At 38.2% G+C, this 22,610-nt stretch overlaps 1 protein-coding gene across 1 annotated transcript in view; it reads right to left on the minus strand.

Moving 5' to 3' along the window:
- LOC127629751 (E3 ubiquitin-protein ligase CBL-like) overlaps positions 1-22,610 on the minus strand; it is a 50,579-nt gene that overhangs the window by 6,251 nt on the left and 21,718 nt on the right. The window contains exons 3-15 of the mRNA XM_052106973.1: positions 12,399-12,545; positions 11,731-11,887; positions 6,571-6,692; positions 5,663-5,800; positions 5,023-5,110; positions 4,807-4,938; positions 4,132-4,356; positions 3,721-3,868; positions 2,960-3,330; positions 1,355-1,446; positions 1,090-1,239; positions 657-763; positions 369-566 (exon numbers count right to left, since the gene is read on the minus strand). Of these exons, the coding sequence (XP_051962933.1) occupies positions 369-566; positions 657-763; positions 1,090-1,239; positions 1,355-1,446; positions 2,960-3,330; positions 3,721-3,868; positions 4,132-4,356; positions 4,807-4,938; positions 5,023-5,110; positions 5,663-5,800; positions 6,571-6,692; positions 11,731-11,887; positions 12,399-12,545 (2,075 nt within the window). The remainder of the gene's footprint in view (positions 1-368; positions 567-656; positions 764-1,089; positions 1,240-1,354; positions 1,447-2,959; positions 3,331-3,720; positions 3,869-4,131; positions 4,357-4,806; positions 4,939-5,022; positions 5,111-5,662; positions 5,801-6,570; positions 6,693-11,730; positions 11,888-12,398; positions 12,546-22,610) is intronic.

Below are 22,610 nucleotides of genomic sequence, written 5' to 3' on the forward strand. Positions count from 1 at the left end.
ACTGCACTATACTACACAATTACTGGTGAGTGAAATCTAAAAATTTACCAGCCAGTTTTCAAATATACACACAGACACACACACACAGACACACACACAGACACACTTTAGTCGCATAGCGCAGAATTTGTTTGCAAATGCGAGTGATTTCCTCTCATTGCAGTAATGGCTTGCGCAGAGAGTAAAAGATTGATCTTGGGATTTAAGAATCAATATCAAGCATGAGCTTTCAGATCCAAAGGTTTGATCATGATAAATTCAGACAAGTGTGTCGAAGTATTTGACTGGTAGTGTATATGCAGATTATGTGGTCAATGTTGAAGCGCCTGAAAGAGTGTTGTAGATAGTGTCAGTTTGGTGTGACTTACTTGCTGTTGCTCCAAGCTCGTTGTCTTTGAAGAGATGGCTGAAGGCAGAGGGGTTAATGTCAGAGAGTGTGCGCCGGGCTTGGGCAAAAGCTAGAGGTTTGGGGTAGTCATAGCAGTTCTCCTCCTCCTCCTCCTCTTCCTCACCAACCGGATCCATCTGCCCGTTCGAGCAGGGCAAAGGAGGCAATTCGGAGTAATCTGAACAAGGACACAAATATAGTATTACACAACAATTCAAAATACACTGGCAGACTATAATTTTGCATCTTATGAGTACATCATAAGTACCTGAGTCTCCGGCCTGTGATCCAGAGGCAGTGAGGGCCTGGGCTTGGATGTTGAACATGGCTTCATACATCTGTGGGCTTTCTGACTCCATTTCATTGAGCATGCTCCTACAGCACAAAGCGAAACAGACAGCGAGACAATTGAGCTGGGTTCTCACACACTGAGGAGAATAGTGAGTGTCAGTACAACAGTGACAGCCTTTTGAAGTGTTTGTGCATGTTTTCCCAGAGTCAATCTAACAGATTAGGCCAGCGCCACACTAGCTGATTTTTCCAGCGATTTTCAGGTGTAAGCTTCCTTTACATTATCTCTGGCCAGTAGGTGCGAGACGGAGCGTGCATTAGCATCTGCCAGCTGAAAACTAGCAGGCTATAATTTTCTCCAATCAAGTAGGCTTTTTACTAGTAAATAAATTGGGGTGAAGAATATATACCTGGGACTAAGAGAAGGTGGAGGAGGTCTGGGCACTGCCTCCTCTGCAGCAGAAGGAAGGGCTGGCAGAGAGGATGGAATCATGTACTCCGACTCCTCATCGTTCTCACAGGTGTCCTCCCCCATCTGCGGCTTCACTGCTAGGAGAGGCCTGTCATCACAAGAGGATGAATCAACACACACACATATGTGACTTCTGACTTAACTAACAGCTTTATGGAGCAGGAAGTGAGGGGGTGTTTTTATGTTGACTCTGTGGCTCCTACTTGATGGCCAGGGAATAGATGGCATTAGCTGAGGCAGACGGCTTCACTTTTGGGCTGTCATACTCTGACCCAGCAATGGATGATCCAAAACTCTACAGGTATAAAATGGATCAAAGCACATGCAGGTTAGATAAAAAAAATTCAAATTAGGCATTGGTTCTAGAACAACCCTAATGTTGGTCTAAATCCATCTGCGCTATTTAATTGTTGGCCTATGTACTTGTGTGTCTGACAAACAATTTGGAGCATATCACTTTTTTTGCATCCTATCTCACTCCTTTTCTGCATCTCTTGTCAATAGCGCTGTGCTATTAGAATGCTGTGTCAAGTTAAACGTAGTTTGAAATTTTAAAAACGTGTATTGAGAGCCCTTCATTCTGTTATTCTTGGCCTAGTTGTCTAGCATAAAATCACATCATCTGTGGAAGGCTGTGCTGCCTAGGCCTGTTGTGTGATTGCAGTTACCGTATATGACCTGACCACGGTTATTTGAGATAACCTTGATTATTGTGCACTTTAAATTTGCATCACATTTTAATGCCCAAATAAGAGAATTTTAAGCAAATGCATAAAATTCCATGAACGTTTGTGTCATTCAGTTGAACTCTGAGCTTCACAGGGCCGTATTTTGAAGTGATTCTCAAGTGCTGTGATGCATGTGATGTCAGAAGAGGCTTGCACCAAACTCCCAGAAAAATGTAAACAAACCAATATAAACTTTGATGTTGAACTCAAATCGAGCCGGCTATACTTTAAACGATCATGAAATGGCAAATGTTCCTGGTCATAGTGGGCTCATACACGCAGTGTTCATGACACGCGGTGACACAGATAAGGAGACACACGTTTATTCTACTTCTGTGGAGTGATAAATTATGAAACAAATCTAAACTAATTGAAAGGTTTTGCTTAATAAGAAATAATGGCTCATGTGTTTAATCAAAGACCATTAAAATAATTTGTGAAATTGAAGAAATTAGCACACAAATATTTTACTATTGCATAGTATATTATAAATATAATAAAATATATGTTATATTATACATTTTTTTATCAAATTAAAATATTCCATATTTTAGAGTTCCAAAATCTGTGTAAATATAAAATTGACCAAAACTAAAGATGAGCAAAAAGAGACATATTTTAAGTGTTATTTTAAAATTTAAAACATTATTTTTCAAGTCATTCAAGTTTTTAACTTAAAAAGGAAATCATATATGCTCATTTTATAATCTGATTTATATATTTGAAGCTAAATATGTAGAATATGACAATTTATATGACAATTAATCGTGAAAGAAACAATTATTTGTTAAGCCCTAAAACAGATTATCATAGTCACAATTATTTGTTTGACAATTTATTTTCAGCTAAATTTCGGAATCGTGACAGCATCAAGGCTTGAAATGCTCCAATGGTAGGAACTTATTACGAAATTATGTACGGGTCGAGGACATGATTAATTGCGTACATCTATTAAATTAAATCGCACTAAATTAACGCATTAAATCAGCAGACCTAGCAAATAGTCTAACTTTTAAAAGCGTGCATTCTATTTTATTGTGCAACATCTAGTTGTTTATCGGCTATCAAATCTGATCTCACCAGTTGGTGGTCGAGGCTGGGGAGACCACCATTGTTTCTTGTGCCTTCTGCTCTGCCATCAAGTGCAGAGGGTAGTTGCAGGGGCAGGGAGTGTCGGTTGGAGAGTTCTCGTTTTCCACGGGGATCTACGGTTGCTGGTGGCTGGGATGGCGCTTTGGGTACCGGCCGCGAGTTCCAGTCTGACATGTTGCGGTTGGGAGGGGTAGGTGGCAATTTGTCCCGAGAAGGGTCTCCGGGTGTACTGGGCAGAGGGCGTCTTGGAAGCCGGCTGTCCGACCCGGTTGGATGTGGCCGGTCTGGGGGAGGAGGAGGGGGCAGGTCTCTTAAAGTTGGGGGCAAGGGTAATGGCTTGTCCTTGTGATGTGAGGGGCCTGGGGATGGGATTGTGAAATGCAAATCAAATCACCGCAGTTACATAACCCTTCTCAAATTCATGCTGCTTTCTTCTATTCTTAAAGGAGCAGTCCATCCAAAAATATACATTCTTCTATCATTTACTCACCCTTATATCGTTCCAAACCCATATGGCTTTCTTGCGTGGAACACAAAATAAGATGTTGGCTGAATGTTAGGAACTGAAAGCCTTCCATACAATAAAAGTTCCTAACATTCTGTCTAGCATCTCCTTTTGTAATCCATGTGTGTTTGGAATGATATGAGAGCTAGTTAATGATGAATGAATTTCAATTTTTTTGGTGAACTAACCCCAAGTCCTGAGGTACTGTGGGCAAAAAAAATATGTGCACTTTGCAAATAGTTACATGCTAGTGCATTTACCTTGGATGTGGCCCCTGGACTTGAGGCTCCGGGAGGGTTAGTGGGTCTAAGAGGAAGCAGATCCAGGCGTGGTGGTACTGGGGGAACGATGGGCTGAGGGGAGACTGACATCGGTGAGGGCGGCCTCTCCACCTAAAAAAACCCCCAAGCATTTAGTAAAAACCTGTGCTGATGCTAGAAACTCACCACATTTTAGTGCATCTACTGTTGATCAGGGAAATACTGAAGTTTTTAAAACATTAAGAAAAACTAAATTTATAGAGGAAGGGGACAGCTAAATCAATGCTGGTTGTTTAAAAACAGTTTGACGCTTTTGGGTATGTTCTCTCTGAAGTTGTATACCTTTTTAACCTGGTACCGAAAAGAGATGAATGGAAAACAAAAGTTATTCTCACTTTAGAACCGACCAGCTTGCTAATCATGAAAGCAGAGTCTTCCAATCGATCATCGTCGTCATCGTCGTAGCTGGGCGATGGCGCACCCTCCGCTCCAAATGTGCCTCGGCAGCCTCCGTAGGAACCTCCACTGTTGGGGTCCTTGGGGTCGAAGGGATCAACAACGATGGGCTCGGTGCCCTTAATTTCACAGCGACAGAAGGGGCAGCCCTGGCCTTCTGACTCCTAAAACAGAGACAGAAAAGATATGGAAAGTGAGTTTTGTGGCTTTTAGTCCATGTGCGTTAGCTTTGAGGTAATCTATATGCTAGAGTACTCCTAAACATGGACAAAATTCACTGATATACGCATTTAAAATATACAGTCTTTCTCTTCAAGGAAAACACCAAAAATAATGACGACAGCCTGAACTGCACAGATTTTTGTACAATAAAATGCTCTCTAGAATGACAATACCACTCCCCCTAACATCCAGCAAGTAGCAAATGTAACCTGTGACGTAAACAAAGCCTAATAGTAATTTAAAAAAGGGGACAAGGCTTTCAACCTCACTTCCTGTTTTAATAGAACACAGGAAGAAAACTATGCTGGTCAAGAGTCTTTAACACTTGTTCATATCCACTCAGATAATCTAAACAGATGGATAGTTGCCATCTAAAAGCTCTTCTCATTTACCTGCCAGGCTGTAAGGCAGGAAGTGCACATGAGGTGGCCGCACGGCTCAATCTTCACATCCTTGTCGTTCTCTGCGCAGATCTTGCACAGCTGGAAGGTGGAGCCCATCTCACAGTACAGCTCATATTGCTCCTGTAGGAGATAAAGTGTGTTACAGAGAGCACACATTATCTAAGGCACAAGGTGGATGTAAGTGGCTGGCAGGGAAAAACAGACCTGAGTGACTTTGATATGGTCTTGAGGAGAGGGCTCACACAGCCCTGTGAGGTCTGGGTTCTGAGTGCGGCCATCAGGAAAAAGGTAGCTAAAAAGGGAGAAAGCAGTTTGTGAGACACTTTTGCAGACATTGTATTAATGTGCTGCAGTGTGCCATGCTGTATAAGCATTTTGCTTTTGTAATTATTCCACATGCTGCTTGTATGACCTCATACTAATTAATTGAGACTTCATGGAATATTTGTACTTTAAAAATGTATTTGCCACAATGCAAGACCATTTAAATGAGCTTGTGAAGACAAAAAAGGTGATTAAAAATGGGGAAAAAACTGTAAAGAAATGGTGAACAGATAGCAAAAAAAAGTTAAGCTAACAAAAATAGTTCATGGACATTTAGTCAACTATTCATGCTTTATTTTTTAAACTAAATCTGATAAAAAAAAGCCATTTGAGAATTACATAAAGGCCAAACAATAATAATAAAAAAAATGATCACCATGACAAAATTCATTAATCCTTAGCATATTCCTTTTAACTATGGAAACTGTGATTGATTTGTTAGTGATATTGAATTTAAACATTCAATGTTTAAATTGAAGTCCTGTGGGTGGTTTTAGACTGAGCTACTCTTTTGACTCACAATCCTTCCCTGAAGCCATCGATGAGGGCCTGGAAGAGGGGTTTGTTGTGAGGAATGGTCTGCAAGATGTTCCCATCAGCCGTGACGTAACCGATAGCCCACTGGCCGAGCCGCGTACAGCTCAGTCTAAAAATATAGCTGTAACCAAGAGCAAAGCTTCATTACAAAACACACATATGACATTTAAATGTGAAAATCTAACAGTAAATTCACCATTGAAAAATGTGTCTCAGTTCACTGGGGGGTAGTCATATGATTGCTTTTCTTTACAAGGAGACTGCTTGTGACATCATGGTGCTTTTACAATACATCTATTGATGGGAGGTACCAGGCTGTCCCACAGGCCACTGGGAGGGTGGGCTTAAGCGACTAGCAGTGAATTGTCCCATGCACCTCCTGTCACTGTTTGCATAAGAGTCTCAGATAATGCTGGTGTGACACGGCTGACGTTTGAATGGAAGCAGAAAGCTTGTGTTCATATATAGTTGGTCTTAAAAATTAAGACGTAAAGATCCTCAAGCACTATGATCAAAGGGACAGTTCACCCAAAATGAACTTTCTGTCATCATTTACTCATGCATATATATTTCCAGACCTTTGAAGAATATTCATTTAATGAAGGTGAAAGCGGACTGAGGCTGTCAAGCTCCAAAATGACAAAAAAACACAGTGAAGTATCATAAAAGAAGTTCATACAACTTGTGCTATTTATTTCATGTCTTCTGAAACCATTTGATAGCTTTATCAAAAGTACTTTTTCACTAAAACGTGATTTCTGTCAAATTCAATAAGGTGCAGTTAGGCGCATCACATCAGCTTTGACATCCACTCATAAGGAACACATTTATGATTCTTTTATGGATATTTTTTAGGGGCATTTGGAACAACATGAGTACATATTGTCTTACCTGCCGGGCTTGTGGATGAATTTTTGCAGACGAGCTTTGACTTCATCATAGGTGAGAAAGGCCATGTATCCCGGATGAGTCACCGCCAGGCTGTTCCAGTTTCTCAGCAGTGATGACCATGGCTACATGACAAAAGAGATTTTTCTTATAAACAGAATCTGCATTGTGAATATATTGGCAAGACAAGACCTGTATTACAATACAAATTAAATCTGACAGTTATGATACTCACAGTCCCTTATGAGCTGACTTCTAACACCCATTTAAGAGATGATGAGAACATGGTGACAGAAAGAGTGTGTTGGGGATAGAGTGCCACCAATCAGTAACACAAGCTTGCCAAATTAACAAATTTACATATTTAATAATTAAATTACATTCGACTGTATCCTCCTGAGACCAGAGCATGACTGCTGTGTGCATTTTCCATTTCCCTTTTTGATTTGTAACTAGTGAGAGCAAATAGTTTACCTAAAAACGTAAGGCAACATATGTGGGCAACAGGAGTAAGTTGTGACATTTTATATAATACCAAGCTACAGTAAAAGGAATGACTTAACCTCCAGTGTGCTGTCTGTCTGCACTTGACTCTACTGAAATACACCTTATTTTCATCCTAGCTCCATATAAAGCCTCTGAAAGAAACAATTCAGATTTTGGATGAACCCATTGATTCTCAATTTGATGAGAATAATGCACAGTAAATTATAGGATTTCTAAGGAAAAGATGCACTGAAGTACACATTAGTGTACATTGTGTTTAGCAGCTTGGTGTTTCACAATAAATTGCTCACATTTTTAAAATGGCATATCAGATTAAACTAGAGACTCTAATATCTGGACTCAAACAGGTTTCAATGTAAAAACCTAATTTGGTCGACACAATGTTGTTTGGTCACATGACTCAGTAAGTCAAAGTTTTAACCCTTTACTGACAGCACATAATCTCCTGAAATGAGATAAGTCAGTTTACATTAATTTAAATTATGTGTTGCATATAGCAAAGCCAAAATATTTTTAATAACTGTTAACATGCTGATGAGAAGCCTCACTTCACAACTGAGATAAACAAGTGTAGTGACATAGACTGCCAAATATCAGACATGCCAACCTTATTTCCTTTACTGAAGCCTCATCCATAACCACAAGAGCGTTGCAATCGAAGTCACAGTTTATCAACAGAGACAATGGGCCAATGCATATTCCACTGTGCAGTTGACCATTATTTTAGAGTTTGGTGAGACAGAAATATTTCTTAGAACCACATTTAAAGCATTGACTAGCCTAGAGGCTACACAAAATGAGAAGACAGGGACTTCTATTGCACAAAAACCCACCCATGTGTTCATGGCGCTGTCCTAAGCAAGACAATTTTTGGCACTTCCTCATTGACTTGCAAACATTTCTGAGAATTTGGCTTGTTCCCCCTTTTTTATTGTTTGACTATGAGTGCTTTAACAGACACTGACCGATACTGTCTGCACCGTATGCCCGAAAAGTCCTCTGCCGAAAGATGTCAGAGCGAAAACTTGATTCCCGACCCATATAAATGGGATTCATGTTCCTTTTTCCACTTTAAAAGGACAGTTTAGCCAAAGATGAAAATTCTATCTTTATTTACTCACCTTCATGTTGCACCAAAACAATTTGACTTGCTTTATGCCCATGGAACACCAAAGGAGAATTTGTTAAGATTATCCTGGCCACTCTTTTCCATATAAGTTATCTGAAAATCTTGACATCAAACCTTGGTGCATTCATTGGAGTTTAAGAGAGAAGTAGCGATGTCAAATTCGTTAGAGCTTTTCAATGTATCATTTAATCCAGTTCACAAAACCTGGCTGAACGATTCATTTATGATTCAAATGGATTAGGTTTTCAATGATTCAGCCACACTGGTTAAAAAAAGCCCACTAGTGGAGAAGATTATCAGTGAATAACCTCTTTTTCATTCTGTTCATAACACAAATAAATCATATGATTTCAGAAGATATGGAATATAGTATATTTCATGTCATATGGACAACTTTTATACTACTTTTTATGGTGCGTTTTTGTAATTTAGGAGTCTGAAGTCATAATTCACTTTTATTATATGGAAAAGAGGATTTTCTTCAAGAATTCACCTTTTGTGTCCATACAGGTTTGACATGTGGGCAAGTCAATTATGACAGAGCCATCCCTTTAAGGGCCTTTTATCAACTATTGACTTACATTTAGCATGTTCCAGCTGCACAGAAAAGAGCATCTCTGCATCACTGCTTTAGGTTTCGAAGATCTGTAACACCTTAGAGCGACCTCGGGTTGCATTCACACATTTAGAAAATACATTCTGCTTCACTGTGCATCAGCTGAAAAGTCCCCAGAGACTTACATCAAACAAATAGTAGCAAAGCATACCAGCCACATGGGCTCTGACAACATTTCCCCTCTCATATGACTTATGATCATTAATAAATCTCTTCAATAATTACCACTATGACCCATGTTACATAAATATGCCTATGTACACTGAGCAAACACAAAAAAACAAAACCGGTTTTCATGCAATCTGCATAATATGGAACCCATTAAGCACAGTCTCACAAAGGTCTGCTCAGAGTCAAAGGGCTGTGCAATCAAAAGACACGCTGATGGAATAAAAACGGCATGACTGGCTCTCCAGTGTGGCAAATCCATTCAGATGCTGATGAGAAGCGTGACCTTGCTGTGTAGAGCTTCGTCAAAGAGCTTTGCGGACTCTCTGTAAACAGCCTGTCGATTTACGGCTGCTGGGTGGATGAATGAAGCAGAGGTATAGTGCAACAAGTGCTGTGTACTGCAACAGAGCGGCACTGCATGCTGATGGGCATGTGGCCAGATGCGCCACGAAGGTTTAGGCACTCTAACAGACTATTTGTAAAAAAAAAAAAAAAAAAGAAAAATGCCCGTTTGCTTTTCATGGTACAACGAAAGTCATATGGGTTTTGAATAACATGAGGGTGAGTAAATGTTGACAAATTTTCTTTTTGGGGTGAGCTATCTCTTTAAAATCACAGCATACGGTCAAATCTAGCTTAATAATTACTTGTGTTTATCAAAAAGCCCACATTAGATCGGCCATAAAAATAATCTTGACCTCTCTTTCCTAAATTAGCTCTGATATGATGCAAGAGAGGGAAAAGGAGGCTAATTAAAGGACAGGTGTGATTATGGCTTGTTGAGGAGAGAGAGAAGAGTAAGCAGTGGACCTCTGTGATGTCTGTACAAGAGCACTCAGAAGAATTAGCTCATTACATAGACAGCACGGTGCTGCCAAACTCCCATTAGAAAAAGATTTTACACTCACCAGCTGCTATATTCATCTTACAATAACAATACTCACTCAGCTTTATCATGGAAAATCAGCATACACGTGGGGAAACTTTTAAGCAAAATTTCTGGCCTGCATATTCAAGTTGATAACTAGATTTTTTAATTTCCTGAAAAAATGTGAGCTGCATCGATGCTAGGGTATTGGGGGTGGTTGCCAAGCCAATGCTACGCGGTGTTCAGAGTGGCTCTTAGTGCGTTGTTATGCTGTTGGTAGGATGTTCTAGGTAGTTACTAGGAGGTTTCTTAGAGCGAAACAGTGCATTATTTCAACATGTTTAAAAACTGTTTAATAGCGTAATTCCTGTTAAAGAACAACACTACCCATGATCCAAAGGGGAAATGATCCAGCAATCAGAGAATCGCTGCAAACAAAATGCACCAAAAGAGTTGTGAAGCGACCGCCAGCTAGGGTATCCAAACGTCCTGATAAAAAACATGGACAGTCCCAATTTTACAAGTCATGCCCCACATCCTGACGTAGTTACAGTGTTTCAATAATAAGTCTTAGCATTTTTTTTTTTATTAATTTAACAAGCGTTTTAAATTGACACGGCTGCACTTTGTGCTTTTTCTGTCATGAGAAAACAGCAGAGAGAAACGAAAATGATTGCTAATATATGCAATATGATTTCAATGGGGTTATTTTCTCCATGTAGCTCCCAGTGCTAAACTACGTCTATATTTCTATAAATCTGAATATTTTACAATAATCTTAAAAAATATAGATTCCATACTTCTAATCAGCAACTTAAATTAATAGTTTTCTATATTTTCATAATTTAATTAATTCATAATTAATTAAATTAAATCATTTGCAATGCTTCATGGGAATATACAGTAGTTCAACCCATTAAAAACATTACTCAAATCAAAGTTTGTAATCATACGATTTACCTTGGAGGTTTTTTGTTTTCATGTTATTGAACTCCTTTATGAAGGATTTTAAGAAGTCCCTATGGAAAACATTTATTGGAAAAATACTTCTGAAACCAATATGGCTGAAAAAGTAGCAGACACCGTTGCACTCATTTATCCAGTCAAAAATGCCCACCCCAAAGCTATGATATTCTGGGATCGCTTCACATGGCTCGTGTCCCTCCTTCAAAGTCAACACATTGTTTTTGCCAAAGTAGCAGCAATTGTCTGATAATTGTCTGATAAATTGAAAACATAATTCTCCTCAACAAACAGTACACTTTGAAAAATGTATGTCTGTCATATTAAAGGTGTGGTATGAGTTACATAATGAAGTTTAATAATTATGGTTAGGGGTTTGTTCAAATCGCTATAAAAAGCAATAGCAAAAGTGTTGATTAGCTTGGCAAGCACAGCTAATTATGTGGCAGGGATTTCAAAAGTGTCTGTACACACACTTCTATGTACATAAAAATGAAGTAGAAGAAAAGAAAAACACTTCTGCGCTGTATCATTGCTCTCAAGGGGAATATAATTAGAACAAATATTCTATTGAGGTAAGCAGCAGTTACCATTAAAATAGGTCAAACACAACTCTGTTCTAAAGCTCAAGTACATATAAATCTTCACTCGTCCCCTACCCACAGGAAACTGTATGCTCACAGGAGTGCAGACAAGCCTGTTTGAGCTACAAAAGGTGATAAGAGGCCTCCATTAAAGCTGGATTACAGCCATGAGAACTGAATCATTAGCACACACAAACAGCACCTCCATACCCACAGCACACGTCCAACACAATAGTCATTGTCAGACCTTCCCCTCCACCGATCACAGAGACAATGGAGCTAGTCTGTGCTTTGAGGAAATAGGGACAGGGATTGGACACCACACCTGGAAAAGCCTGGTGAAGATGTCAAACTCAAAGACGGAGATGTAGTCGTTGCAGGTGAGGTCAATGGTAGATTTAAGGGCCATGGCCTCCAGGCCCGAGCTGATGGGGTGGAATTCGTGCAGGGCTTGCCGAAACACCTTCCAAGGCACAATAGTCCTGAAATCAAGGCAAAATGTAAGAAATTCAGGTTATGTTATCAAAATAAAAAGATAATCTCACATTTTTGCTTTCTGCACTTGAACCAAAGTCCTAACCAAGTCCACATGAAATCGCTTGATGAGCGCAGTTTTCTTTCCTGTGCCGACATATTACGTACTGAAACGGAGTTGAAAAAAAAAAATACCCAAGACTTCCGTTTACGTCATGGCAATGAAAATAACTTGCAACTTCTATTTTCCATTCACAAGTAGGTGGTATTAGGGGAAGGAACATTCTCGTTTTTGAGAGAATTTTATTAGACAATATAAGTGAGTGCAGGATGTCATCAAAAATTTTCATCCGGTTTCCCGGTAGAGAGACTGTCAATATAAAATGTGTATCTCTGCTAAAAGTTGTCAATGTTTAGGCTTGCCAAAGCCCATCTCATTTTGTGAGATGAGCTTGAGCTTTTTCTATGAGAACATGTGTTAGTCTGTTACAAGAACAAAGAGCATATTAAATTTCTCACTTGTCCCCGAACGATCTTCTCCAGAACTCTGCAGCATCTGCTTTGGTGATTCTGAAGTTGTCCCCTTGAAACAGGCCATTGGGAAAGATGGCTTTGAGCTCAGCTAGCATGTGACTGAATATCAGTGACAATTTTGTCAGGTTCCGTCTGAGAGGAAACAGAAGAGTTTTACTTTCACACAGAGATTTCATAATGATTAAGCAGAAGTCAGGTTATTCCATCAAACATGAAGCAAACAAACAACAACGAAAAAATTTAAAAAACATTAACCAGGGGTAAACAATGAAGTGAGAATGTTTTGAGCCAGTTGAAGGAACTGTCAGTTCCCCTATCGGGCCAGTGTGGTGTTATCACTACAGGTTGCAAACATACAGTTAGTTTTCTGTTTGTACTGAGTTCGATTTTTAGAAGAATATTTCTGCTGGTCTATTGGTCTATACAATGTAAGTAAATGGTGATTTGAAACTCCAAAAAGGAGATAAAGTCAAAATAAAAATAATCCATTAGACTCCAGTGGTTTAATCCATGCCTTCTGAAGTAATTCGGTTGTGGATGAGAACAGACCAAAATACCTTTTTCACTGTACATCTTGACAGCAGTCTCCATGGTGATCATGATTTCAAGCTCGATAACACTTCCAATAGAGCTACCTAGCGCTCTGTGGATGCGCAAGGTAGTGTAATCAACTACAAAATGTAATCAAGCTTGAAAGAATCTCGTCTAGAGACTACAATGGCAAGAAATGCAGTAAACAAATTAGTTTTATTTTGATCTGTTCTCACCAAACCAACTGGATTGCTTCGGAAGACATTGATTTAACCACTGGAGTCATATGGATCATTTTTATGCTGACTTCATCTCCTTTTTGGAGCTTGAAATGTCTGGTCACCATTCACTTGCATTGTATGGACCAACAGAGCAGAGATTAAAAAAAAAATAATAATAAAACAAACAATGGTTTCTGTTCAGCAGAAGAAAGTCATTCACCTCTTAGATGGCATGAGGGTGAGTAAATGATGAGAGAATTGTCATTGTATCCCTTTAAATATCAATGTCAAGGTGTTATTTAGCTGGCTAACATAAATTAGTTTTTGTCAAAATTGCGGCTTGTGATAGTCTTGTGATAGGAAGCAAGTAAAATTGGTTGAAATTATAAAAAAAAAAAAGTCACAAAAGTAGGTTTATGAATTCATAGCTTTCATGGAGTGGTATTACAACTGTAAGTGTAATTTTGTTTTGTTGTGCAAATTCGCAACAAAACAAAAAAAAATTATGAACAAAAAACTTCTACACAAATAAAAATATGTTATTTTTTGGTGGGGCCAGTGTAAATATTTGCAGGGAAACTACAAAGATTAACAAGCTGAAGCTTTTCAAAAGTGATGGTAACTAAAGAAAAGAACTGAGAAAACTATCAACATGTAGCAATGTATAACAATGCTATTGGGTGATGGGATATTCCTGTGACGAAGGGCACGGTGAGGGAGTGTGCTAGGCCAGTATTAGCAAGGACTGAGGTGGACACTCTGAATGCTGTTGCATTTGCACATGAGCCCAAGGCAGGCAGGCGAAGGAAGTGCAAAGAAAGCCATGATTTTCAGGGCAGCACAGTGGGGGATTGTACAAGTGCTCCAGACTAGGGAATTGACATGCACAAGAGAGAGTCCGAGTGTGGCAGCACCACAGCTGCCTGCAAAAACTAATCCTTACTCTGACTAAGAGACATATAACACAAACCACATACATTTTGTGATCCTTCTTTAACTCATGACACACAAGTGCATGGCCACATGCACAAAAGTTTTTCATAAAGACCAGGCTTCATCGCTCATTATTTTCACATTAATGCCATTTCATCATATTGTCTTTTGCAAACAGGCTGCATTTCCCCATTAATAAAATGTTTATCTAGTTATTAAACCATTGCTTATTTGTTATAAGCCATAGAGTAGGTTATAACTGGAAAATGTTTCATGCTATTCAGAGAACATTTCAGAAGTGAAAACAAAAAACCTGGGGTTTCCAAATCAGTGGGCAGATTCACAATGAGATGGGCGTTTTCAACCGTCTAACCAAAATAGGGAATCCATAAAAACAATTTTGCTACTATTAAATACATTTGGCAACTTCCCAGCTCCATGGTTTTGTCATTTCCTGATTATGTTGATCATCGTCTGCAGGGATGCACAATATATCGACAACCGTTAAATTTAAATATTAAAATTGCGCCGATAATGGAATTACAGCCGATATTTTTGCCGATAATGGTTACAATTTATTTGCTTGAGGCTGAGAATCTCTGACTGCCTGTGGCTTCTTTACTTAAGGGAGGGACTCGGGCAGTCTCAAAGACAGTGTCTGTGTGAGTGAAAGACAAGGTCGTGTTGTTCTGTGAGGATTATTTCAACATCTTATTTCAACGTTTTGTAACGTTGTTTTAGCCATCTGCTGTAAGTAACGACATGGCATTTCCCATATTCTGTCTTTTTGTTTCATGAGGCAATAAAAAAAGTGTCAAAAAATGCATCTATGTTAATAGCACATTGTTACTTACTCACATAATACCTAAAATGGTACATTTAGTGACTTAAGAAGCCATAAAACAAAATGTGCTTGTTGCATTTTTAAGAGTTAAGACTTTTCTAATGTTATGACCCATGACTGTTCAATCTGTGTGATGTTATCTATTCCCATTAATAGATAATAGATACTGCACTTCAAGTCTGGATGCAATCATAAATATTACACCATGTATACAGAGTAGTGTTGTCAAAAATACTGGTACCCCGGAACCAAGTCAGTACTCAAACAAAAAATTATTTACGATAACACAATTTCTGAAGGTACCGGGGTACCGAGTCTAACCGGTACCCACACAGAGGCGGGAACTTTCGAACGCTCACAACAAGCAAAAGATTGCGGCAAGCAAAAGATTACGGCAAGCAAAGCTGCTGCGGAGTCTCAACTGAATCTTGTCGAAATGAAAAGTGGAAAAAGCCAGGTAATTTGAGGCTGATGAAAAGGGAAACATCACACATCAGCAAAAACCTATTTGTAAATGCTGCTTTCGCAATTTTCGGACTAAAGGAGGAAACACATCAAACTTAATAAAGCACATTAAAGACAGACACCCGGATATATTTAAGCAAATAAAGCAGGTGAGATTAAACTTTCACAGTTTATATTACGTAGATCCCAACATTCTTGATATCAACAATTGATTTTGAATGGCAGCTTATGGTGACATTTCACTAGTGAAAATACAATTACAGATATCAAGAATGATAGTTTTTACTAGTTGAAATACAATTGTTGATATCAAGAATTAGCATTGTTACTAGTGGAAATGTAATTTCTGATATCAAAAATTGCCATTGTTACTAGTAGATATCGAATTCCTGATATCAATAACTATCATTTTTAACTAGTGAAAATTGAATTGTTGATATCAAGAATCTTGATAGGAAATCTTTCGTGTCGAAGCACCTGACGCACACACATTCTCCTCACACTTCACATCTGACACAATAGTATTAATTCATGTTTCACCACTGTTTTACCTGTAATAGTCATATTTGAGAGTGAATCTTGTATTATTAAGATTTATTCTTAATATATATAAATCAAATTTGAACAGCATAACGGTAAGTGCTCAGATGTAATGCAAATGTGCAAAGGCGATGCTCTGAAACGACGCTTAAATTAGTGAGACAATTTAACCAATGCATTTCACTTGGATTCCTCCATTCTCATTTCATTTTCTTGCATCTTTTGATCATATCCTAAGAAGGAGCTGACAGGGTGCAAAGGAAAAGGGACAGTTTTAGAGAAGCGATAGACAAGAGTCACTGCAACTTTCTTTGCCGGTTCTGCGCTACATGTGATTGATATTAATATTTTTTTTTGTTGTTGTTGTTTTATCAACAACTGACACTAAAGAACATACGATACATTTAAACAGACATCTTAAAGCAAGTTTGTGCATTACTAAAAGCCAAACATTGTGGCCATTTTACAAAATGTTAAAGCCATGTTCTGTATTAACAAATTCTGTGGAGCAAATAAAGCAACAAATACAGTTGGTTTTGTACCATACACTGCAACAGTTCGGATACCTTAACCGTGGTTTGGAAGCGCGATTAGAGCTTAGAGCTCGGCCTTCAGAGTAAACAAAGTGTGAGATCTTTAGATGCGCGTGTTCCACGAGACTGCACGCCTCCGTATCAGCGCATCATATATGCCCATATACGGCTTTTCTGTCATCTGTACTTAATAATATAATAAAGAGTGCTTTTTCAAATGCGTGTCTACAGGCAAATTATGCGTAATATTAATTTGATGATAATAATAATAATCTAATAATAATAATAGATTAATGGGAAAACGAGCCAAATATTGTCATGACATGGTCAAAAGCATCAGCTATTGGGGATCACTCAGACCATCATTGATCCAGAGATCATCGTCTGTTTGCTCCCGAATGTGCATTTCTCTCTATAAATTAACAAAATGTTCAGACAGTCTCTTGGTGGTTGGTGTCGCTGCGGCTCGCTTCATGCGTGCGCTTGTAAAAATTCTATTTTAAAGGCTCATATTACGGTTTAGTATTTCTCTGTAATCTAGAACTGTGTTAGCAATGTTACTGATAACATTCTTTCTCAGTCATGGAACTCATTTTATGTTTTTCCTTGATGCCACAGCCAATCACCAGCACTTGGATTTGGCCCTGTATGAACCCCTTAGGTGTCGAAATTTGGTACCAAATGAGAAGACATTTTCGATACTTGATTGTTTAGAGGCAATTTGGTCAGTGCCTAAAATGATTCAAACTCTATACCCAGCCCTACATGCGACAGTTTGCAGATTTTTTCTCCATGTCAGCTTTTGTGGACCTACACTACAGATGTCACAAATGTTTTAATAACAAGATCCTCTTCAACGTACAATTGTGGTGAGAAGTATATAATCTCAGAATTCTGAGATTATATTCTTCTCACCACAATTGTACAGAGCAGTTATCGGAGATACAGTAGACTCAGTTCGAACCTGTCTCTCATCAACAAGGCATTTCCATCTGCAGAACTGCCACTCACTGGATGTTTTTGGTACCATTCTCAAACCAGCCAATCTGGCACCAACAAACATGCCACAGTCCAAATCACTGAGATCACATTTTTTCCTTATTCTGATGGTTGATGTGAAAATGGTTAACTGAAGCTTCTGACTTGTATCTGCATTATTTTATGCACTGCAGCCAACGCTATTCTGAGATGCGGGGTTGTCGCTGTTTTGGCGGCATGAGGGGAACCTACACATTATTAGGCAGATGGTTTTAATGTTGTGGCTGATCGGTGTATATGATATAGTAAAATCTCTATCGATTGACATTTTATTACATCATCACGATATAAATCATCATATCGCCCAGCCCTAGGTCAAAAAATATATAATCATATAATCGTACATAGGAATAAGATAGACAAATAAAAAGTTGATATCAAACAAACTCATCGGTCACTTGGCTAATCAAATTAGGTAGTTTTCAACATTGACAACTTGTGTCACATACTCATCCTCGGAAACAATTGTGTCTTGACAGGGTGCTTCATTACAGTTGTTTTATGACTGTCATAAAACAATTCAACGACCCCTTCTTCCACTCCTTGCCTCCCATCCCTAGGCTGGTCGGCCTCTCCTTGCTGTAGGTTATGGGCCAAACCCTTCCTAGATACTGTGCATTTGTCAGTTTCCCTCCTCTTTTGGCCTGACCTTTGACCTGCAGCTTGGCTGCTCCCTTCCGGTTTCCTGTTTTCCGTGATAAAACAGCCAAGCCAACTAGAGAAAGCGAGAGAGCAGTTCGCTCATGCAAACAACTGATTATCAAAGAGTCTATAGTCCAGTGGCTTCACACCTAGAGTTCCTACAGTGCCTGCCTCAATTTATCAACTTCACAACAAAAACAAAAGCCAGTTCTCACTAGTTTACTTGACATTGCACTAGTTGAGCAATTTGGTGTTTCAACAGATGGTTCTAACTTCCCTATAACATTTCTAAGGATGTGACTTTCTCTGTGTGCCACTGGTCACTATTTTCATCTGAACACAGAATTAATAAGGTGATGCAAACATATCATGAATTCAGGGTTTCCTCTTCAATGCAGCCACCACTTTACAAATGTAACTCTCCGGAACTGGCTTCACACCAGATCTATGCCAGGAAACAGTGGTGACAGCAACCATAAACCCATGCAAACACACACACACCCCCGCACAAAAACACAAACATGGTGCCCAGCAAGCATCAACACATTCACACACAACTTACACTGTAACGCCCATTTTCGTGTTATGTCCAAGATAACTTCCAGAGCGGGGGTTCTAAACTGGTGGGTTGCTTCTTAAGAAAAAACATAACGTGCTTACGACGCATTTTAAGAAGTCTGTAAGAAGGTATTTAACAAAATATCTATATTTTTTACAAAAGTTAGAAAATAAAAATAAAATGGCAGTAAAGAATGGCAGTCTTTTCCAAAAGGGTCTGGCAAGCAGGGAAAAAACGAATGTGAATGCAAATAATAAAATGCAACCAACCATATAATCATACATACTTGGGAATAAGTAGGCCAGTCGTGATAATTACGCTATCGACTTATCGCACGATATATGGACATGACCTCGATCATTTTTGCTGACCTCGATATTGCCCATTGAGTTTACGTGTGTGTTTGTTTACATAAGAATGAATGTCCCAAACATTTTAGCCAGTCGCGCTGCTGCTGTCCTCTCGTCTGCGGCGGGGCTCAGGCAGCTCTTACACACACACAATGTTACTCAAGACCAATAGGTGTTGTAATAGCCATTTTCCCCAATGATAGCATAATTCCAGCCATAAAGTTTGGAAGATTAACTTGGTTTCAAAGCCGCATTCCACAGCTCTGGTGTGGGAAAATGTTTGGCTTTAAGCTAAATGAGGGAGGAGAGTCCAGTACCACGAACAAGCCGGTATGTTGACTTTGTTTAAAAACAGTGGCAACGAAAGGTGGCAATACAAAAGGACTGTACATTGAATACCCAAGATATCATTGCGGAGATTTTGCTGAAGATATAAAATTCAACAATATCTTGTATATAGCAATGATTTTAAAGAGCCTTTTTTTGCCATTAAGTTTCATAGAATGTATCAGTAGACTAATTTCACAATTCTTCAGGGCTGTATAATTAATCATCAAAATGGAGATTTGATTAATTTAACTGCCAAAGTTAAAAGACAGATAAACATGGTCTGGGTGCGCTTTAGAATGAACCGATGATGCACTGATCTGTGGGCATGTGAGGGGGCAGCAGGGCTCATGGGCTTGTGTTTTTAGGGCAGTTCACCTGAATTGAAGTATATTGAAGTACTGCATCAGTAACCGCTATAAAGTTATTGTACAAATCTTCAAATGCAGAACAGTAAGGAGAGTTTGACAGCGGTTCACAAGGTGCTAAATTTATAACCGTCAAACAAACATTTCACTTCCTTGTTTCATAAATAAAGCTCCTGGTGAAGGTGAAATAAACACGACTGCACTTGCAGTGTCAAAATAAAAACCCAGTTAAGGGTGAATAGGACAGAAATACATAGATTTATTTGTAAAAATCTTACCCTGAATATAATAATATAAATAAATGAAAATGATTACAATTTATTCTCCCTTGAAAAACTGTGGGAAACTTTTTTTTAATAGATTTTTATTCAATAACTTTGAAATATGAATTATATTTGGCTGCAATGGCTGTTTAGACGAAATGATAGTTCCTCTGATTGAAAAAACCCAAACACTTATGCTATTTCAGAGCAAAAACATAACTATTGAGATATATATATATATATATATATATATATATAGACAATTTGCTGAAATATATAGAGATATCATTTCTGAAAACATATTGCCCAGCCTTACAACTATTTCCTAATTCTATGAAATTATTAAATTAGTCTACGTTTGAAAAAAATGCCAGCAAAATCCCCTCTATTAAATTAATTACCAAACGCAAAAAGCATTTAATTAAAAAAATGAATTACCAAACGAAAATGTTTTTTTAGACCTATACATGTGTGGCAGGGCGGAGTCTCAATAATCTCCCCATTTTACCAAAACTTCGGAGGAAAACAATTATGGACATCTGGGAGGCGAATTAGCGTTAAACACATTTCTGAATGGAAACGGCTTCAGGGCAGATTTCTTTTGAGCTAAACAAAAATTTATGCAACGACAGGTTTTTTTTTTTTAGGCATGACGTCATCACGCACACGATAAAAGGACATTTTAATGGAAATGGGCAGAAGGCGGCAAATGTCGCAATTGTATTTTTTGCATTTTCACTTTGTCGGTAACAAAATAGCGCATAAGGTGGATGTAAACTAGGTTATAGACAACTTGCGTGACAAAGACTCATCCTCGGAAACAATGGATAAAACTAAGCAAGTTTTAAAAATACGACCCAGACAACATTAAATAAGGGTTCACTTACACAGAGGATAAACTTGGTTTGTGCAGACCACAATTTGTTTTGTTTGATGTATTATGGGCTTGCGAGAACATGAAACCATAAAAATTCAACAGACATTTAGAAACCAACTTTGTCAATTTTCATTTGTCTTGATAATAAGTTTGCATATTGTTGAGCTTATGTGGTTCATGTAGGGCTGCCCCCTTATAGTCGACCAAAGGTTAGTCGATGAGAAGAGCCTTGGTTGACCAAGTTTTTATTTATTGAAAAAAAAAAAATAAACACCGGTATTAGTGCTGGTTGGACGCTAGGTGGTACGATGGGGTAATTTTCATTTAGCATGGTTAGGGTTAAGCCAACACAATAAAGTTACCTTGATTTCAAACATAGAACTTTTTTTTAATTTATATTAACTAAAAATTAGAATGACACTGGAATAAAAATACGTGCAATTAAAACTTTTTGAAAGATGGTTTTACAACAGTTGTCAACATCTCCATGAGATATCTCATGGAGGAAATAAAATGAATTTATTCAATTACATCGGCAACCCCTGGATTGAGGAGTCGGTGAACATTCTTTATTGATTTTGCATTGAAAATGTATTACATTTATTTAAAAAAGAAACACTTAAATAAAATACATTTCTAAATTCAAATTGCACTCCAAACGTTTCGTATATATATATATCACACACACACACACACACACACACACACACACACACACACACACACACACACACACACACACACACACACACACACACACACACACACACACACCCACACCTTTCCATTTACCGTCAGGCATGAATCCGTCTTAACAACATATAGGAAAATTACTTGCACAAATGAAGACATTAAAGCTATTATAAATGTAAAAATAATATAATTATAATGATAATAATCGCTGAAATATAAATCCTGGTTCGAGGTGAATGTGTTTTTTTGTATTATTTATTATAGTTTGTATTATTTTACAGGCTGCAGAGTTGTGGTCAAACTGCTCTGTGGAAATAAAGTTAACTAAACTCAAAACACCTCCTGAGCTGAGATGTCTGAGGTCATTTGCAGCACTCATAGATGATACTGATCTTGCAAAAAAACATTTTTTTAATCTGAAGACAGACACAAAGAGTGAGAACCTTTTAGATGCTCTCTTTGAGTGTGCGCTTGTAAAATGTATATTTTAAAGGCTCATTATTACGGTTTAGTAATGTAGAACAGTGTTAGCAATGTTCCTTACATTCTTTCTCAGCCCTGGAACTCGAACAGTTTTCTGATACCCCCCCAAAAATATATTAAAGTAATTACATTTTTATCATAAACGTGCGACTAGTCAACTAATGGCTTAAATTAACTCCTACTAGTCGACTAGGAAAATCTTTGGTCGGGGGCAGCCCTAGGTTCATGGTAACATAAAAAAATTATTATGTGTGATTTTGAGTAGGGATGCACCGATACCACGCTCATGTACTGGTATTCGTAAAAATGGTACGAATTTAAAAATGAAACTATCTGATGTACCAATGTCATTACATAAACATTCAGCGCATAGATTAAATTCACGTCATGTCCTAGTGAGATAATTTAACAGCAAAAGCTGCGATTTAATGAGATAAATAGATTGTTTGCACGTGCAGCATTTTAAATGTGAGTGCTTGTGAATGTATGCAGCTGATGTTGTGTAGGCATAGAGACACAATCTGCTCATA

This window comes from Xyrauchen texanus, chromosome 36 (genome assembly GCF_025860055.1).
Source record: "Xyrauchen texanus isolate HMW12.3.18 chromosome 36, RBS_HiC_50CHRs, whole genome shotgun sequence".
Taxonomy (NCBI): Eukaryota; Metazoa; Chordata; class Actinopteri; order Cypriniformes; family Catostomidae; genus Xyrauchen; species Xyrauchen texanus.